Source organism: Penaeus japonicus, unplaced genomic scaffold, assembly GCF_977035675.1.
Source record: "Penaeus japonicus unplaced genomic scaffold, GWHDUDI00000001_assembly GWHDUDI00000006, whole genome shotgun sequence".
In the NCBI taxonomy this organism is placed as follows: domain Eukaryota; kingdom Metazoa; phylum Arthropoda; class Malacostraca; order Decapoda; family Penaeidae; genus Penaeus; species Penaeus japonicus.
In genome coordinates, this window is record NW_028234408.1 from 29,232,688 (window position 1) to 29,237,687 (window position 5,000).

Here is a 5,000-nt window from a genome sequence, read left to right on the forward strand (position 1 = left end):
TCTCTCATCGCTTACGGACGTTGACACCCGCAGACTGCGAGTGGGACGGCGTCGTCTACCAAAACGGAGAGCGGGTGCCCGACTCGGCCAGTCCGTGTGAAACATGCATATGCTCAGGCGGAGAGGTGGAGTGTTCAGTTATCCAGTGTGCATGGAGGAGTGATTGCGAGGGCGTCTACACAGAGGGCGTTTGCTGTCCTTCTTATGATCATTGTCCTTCACAGGGTAGGTAATCCGTCGCGTGCCTTATCCTTTCACGCATGCAATCGTGAGGTTTTGCAGAATTCATGGGGCAGAAGTACGAAAATGAGCGCCAGACCGGTTTGTCGTCTCATCTTTATCTAACTTTATGTATCGACGTTATTAACACCGAAGTAATGTTGACTAGGATTTCCATCTGTCCCTTCTAACCTACGTAACATATTCACTTGGGCCATAGCTCATAAGTTTTACTGACCAAACTGCTAATGGTGACTTTCCCAAGCAATCAACATGTTGCGAACCCTGTGCAAAATTACACAAGCGATGGGCATACAATGTGCATTGCTTAATTCAAAACACAATCTCTCAGCAAGGTAGAGTGTATAAAGATGAATTATTGCTGACTTTATGGATTACCACGGAAATATCATGCCTCTTACTCTCCCATATCCTTCATCTGTAATGCGATATATAATGCTAAATATGTGTATGAGCTCTAAAATATAACATTTTGTAATAGGAGTTAATGATTCCAAAATAAAGACGGAAAGTTTATCCGGGTTGGTAAAGACACAGGTGTAGTAAACCCAATTGTTCAATCACAGGTTGAAAGGAAATTGTTCCTTGGGTAACTCATTGTATCCAGCTTTCATGTTTGCCAAAGAGCTTTTAGTGTATCAAACTTCCAAAGGCCTAAGGAAGTAGTCCTACTGGTAAAAATGACTAATATTTCCAAAGGGTAGATAGGCCTATATAAAAATTGTTTTGCATGATTTTTTAAAATTTATATAATGCATAGCACATACTGTATTCATCTAATCGTTGTGATACATTATTGCTCTCATAAAATATATTAAAAAAGAAGAAAAGTTATCACATTGTCTTTCATCCAGGTATGAAATTATTATAATTTTCATAAAAAAATGCTAAACAGAGAGTGCTGAGCTTCAGCCTGTTACATTGGGAATACTTTTAATTTCTTGCCGTGAAAGGGACCCTTTTTCCTTATGCATTTCCAAGGCAGGTAAGATTTACTGATTCTTTGTCTGTTTTCTAGATGCGGTTGAGGCAAATGAAGCCGTGACTCAAGTTTCTCAAACTCAAGAGCAAGCAGTAGTTGAGGCCAGTGAAGCTGCAAATGAATCATCTCAAACTCAAGAACAAACTAAAGTTGAAGCTAATGAAGCTGTACCTGAAGACTCTCAGGCTCAAGATCAGACTGGAGTTGAGGCCAATGAAGCTGTAACTGAAGCTTCTCAGGCTCAGGAACAAGCTGAAGTTGAAGCCAATGAAGCTGTAACTGAAGCTTCTCAGGCTCAGGAGCAAGCTGAAATTGAGGCCAATGAAGCTATAACTGAAGCCTCGCAGGCTCAGGAACAAGCTGAGGTTGAGGCCAATGAAGCTGTAACTGAAATTTCTCAGGCTCAGGAACAAGCTGAGGTTGAGGCAAATGAAGCTGTAACTGAAGCTTCTCAGGCTCAGGAGCAAGCTGAAGTTGAAGCCAATGAAGCTGTAACTGAAATTTCTCAGGCTCAGGAGCAAGCTGAAGTTGAGGCCAATGAAGCTGTAACTGAAGCCTCACAGGCTCAGGAACAAGCTGAGGTTGAGGCCAATGAAGCTGTAACTGAAGCTTCTCAGGCTCAGGAACAAGCTGAAGTTGAAGCCAATGAAGCTGTAACAGAAGTTTCTCAAGCTCAGGAACAAGCTGAAGTTGAGGCCAATGAAGCTGTTACTGAAGCTTCTCAGGCTCAGGAACAAGCTGAAGTTGAAGCCAATGAAGCTGTAACTGAAGCTTCTCAGGCTCAGGAACAAGCTGAAGTTGAGGCCAATGAAGCTGTAACTGAAGCTTCTCAGGCTCAGGAACAAGCTGAAGTTGAAGCCAATGAAGCTGTAACAGAAGTTTCTCAAGCTCAGGAACAAGCTGAAGTTGAGGCCAATGAAGCTGTAACTGAAGCTTCTGAGGCTCAGGAACAAGCTGAAGTTGAGGCCAATGAAGCTGTAACTGAAATTTCTCAGGCTCAGGAACAAGCTGAAGTTGAGGCCAATGAAGCTGTAACTGAAGCTTCTGAGGCTCAGGAACAAGCTGAAGTTGAGGCCAATGAAGCTGTAACTGAAATTTCTCAGGCCCAGGAACAAGCTGAAGTTGAGGCCAATGAAGCTGTAACTGAAGTTTCGCAGGCTCAGGAACAAGCTGAAGTTGAAGCCAATGAAGCTGTAACTGAAATTTCTCAGGCTCAAGAACAAGCTGAGGTTGAGGCCAATGAAGCTGTAACTGAAGTTTCTCAGGCTCAAGAACAAGCTGAGGTTGAGGCCAATGAAGCTGTAACTGAAGCTTCTCAGGCTCAGGAACAAGCTGAAGTTGAAGCCAATGAAGCTGTAACTGAAGTTTCTCAGGCCCAGGAACAAGCTGAAGTTGAGGCCAATGAAGCTGTAACTGAAGCTTCTCAGGCTCAGGAACAAGCTGAAGTTGAGGCCAATGAAGCTGTAACTGAAGCTTCTCAGGCTCAAGAACAAGCTGAGGTCGAGGCCAATGAAGCTATAACTGAAGCCTCTCAGGGTCAGGAACAAACTGAGGCTGAGATCAGTGAAATTTCCCAGGATGAAATTGCTCCAGGTTTATCCCGCAGTGATCTGGCACCTGAGGTATCAGATGTGGATATAATTACAGAAGCTTCTGAAGGTGAAGTAGCTACTGAAGCTACTCCTGTTGATGAAATCCTTATAGAAGCGTCTGAAAGCGAACAGGCAACTGAACTGATTCCAGAAAGTGTTGTGTCTTCTCAAGCAGAAAATACAGAGACAAGTCCCGAAGAAATTGTTTCTGAGGCATCTGAGAGTGAACAGGTAACCGAATTGCTTCCAGAGAGTGAGATTGTGCCCGAAGCTTCTATTGCTGAGCAAGATCTTGAAACTACCTCAGATGTTATCACAGAAGCCTCTCAGGCTCAAGAAGAAACTGCACCTGGCACCTCTATTCCAGAAGCAGCAGAGCAAGCACTAGATGTAAATTCTGCAGATGATGTAGCTGGTCCAGAGGGTGAGGTTGTTCCCGAAGCTTCTGTTGCTGAACAAAACCAGGAACATACGCCAGAAATTATTCCAGAAGCTTCCCAAGCTGACGAAGGGATAAAATCTGAAGATGATGGCAAGGAGGAGGTTGAAATTGTGACTGAATCATTCTCAATGTTTAATGATGCTGGTTCAATTCGCGTAAGTGTTAATGGCGATGCTTTCCAAAACATCAATGATATGTCTAAGCCCCAAACTCAAGAAAATGGAGCAGAGGAGGAAGTTATTTCTGAACCTGTTGTTGATGCTAGTAACACCGATGATGATGAATATTGGAAAATGATGGCCAGAAACTCTTCACTGGCCCAGACAGAGGGGACTTCACCCGCATCTGACTCAACAGAAACTACTGCAACAGAAGCTATTGACAAGCAAATTGAGAAGGTTGCTGAGAAGTATGGACTAAAGCCCACCAAGACTACAGCTCAAGCACAAGCCAACAAGTCACAACAAATCAACGAATTGAGGAAGAAGAGGAGCTTTGTTGACGCAGTTGCTCATTATGTTGCAAGCTTCTTTTGATTAATCTGCTCAGCCAATATATACTGCTAACATATAACAGGCAGTAAAACTTTTAGATTTAACGTTATTTATATTATGTAATAATACTGGACAGGTGTAGAATAAATATGGACTGTATGGAAGAAAATCAAAATCTTACAAAGAATTGCATAGTTTCCTGTAAAGGATCTATAGGTCATTCACATACAACATTCAGGGCATTTCAGTGTTTCAAATGTTTCTGAAACAACAAATCCATCTTTGTAAGTAAAAAACAACGACCTAAATAGCTTATTGCTAATAAGCGTTTCTAGCATGGTTATGCCTTAATATGTAGCTATTACGTCAAAAGATTACACACCACTAGAATAATCATATGGTAGAAACGTGCTCTTTGCTTATGGTTTCCTGACATTTCACATTCAGGAAGATCCAAGTAATTGAGATCAATGTTCTTATCTTGTTCTCCATAGGTTGTTAAGTTCAAGATAACTATCTTTTGTATCTCTTTATATTTATTACCATTTAGTGCATATGCCTATTGGATTATAGGAATATACATTTACCTAAACGATTCTATTAGAAAGGAATAACAGAAACAAAAATAGTTCAAAAATATTGTTCACAAACACTTTACATCAAGTACGAGCACTTTTTGGTTTACGAAAGATAACCCTGCACTGACTACGGAAACTTACAGTTAGACGTTAAATCTTCACATTTGTACGTTTATCGAAACGAGAGCAAATCAAGATTCTTTTTCAAAAAGATGTCCCATACCATGTAAGTTTCTGTAATATTTCGTTATTAGGGTGTAAACTTAGGAATGAGAGAATGTATGCGTGCCAAGCATTGGAAATAAATTATTTATTAAAGTGTGTTTTTTATTAGTCATCCCGTATATACTTTTTGCATAATGATGTAGATCATAAGAATAAGTAGCCCTTCAAAGACCATCTATATAAGAAATGCATTATTTCTATCTAAAGTTATATAGATTGTGGTACAGTTTCTGAATAACTGTTAACAGTTTAGTCCTATCGGGGGCACAGTCACGGTTACAAGCTTGTCCTTGGACATATTGATGGCGACCTTAATTGTTATGTCCCTATTTGCTATATATCTACACTCAGATAACTAATGGACTAGCAAATATTGGTCAAGCCAATGTAAGGAAACACGAGACCCCGTTGCAGTTCTCTGTAAAAAAAAAAGTACTTCTAAGTACT

At 40.9% G+C, this 5,000-nt stretch overlaps 1 protein-coding gene across 3 annotated transcripts in view; it reads left to right on the forward strand.

Annotated features, from left to right (window-relative positions):
- LOC122262935 (uncharacterized) overlaps positions 1-4,646 on the forward strand; it is a 5,927-nt gene extending 1,281 nt beyond the window's left edge. For 2 of the 3 annotated variants that reach the window (XM_086537899.1, XM_086537900.1), the window contains 2 exons: positions 34-225; positions 1,259-4,646. In XM_086537899.1, the coding sequence (XP_086394025.1) occupies positions 34-225; positions 1,259-3,792 (2,726 nt within the window). In that variant the 3' untranslated portion in view covers positions 3,793-4,646. The remainder of the gene's footprint in view (positions 1-33; positions 226-1,258) is intronic. The other variant, XM_086537901.1, reaches the window with a different exon arrangement.
- Positions 4,647-5,000: the final 354 nt, after the last annotated feature.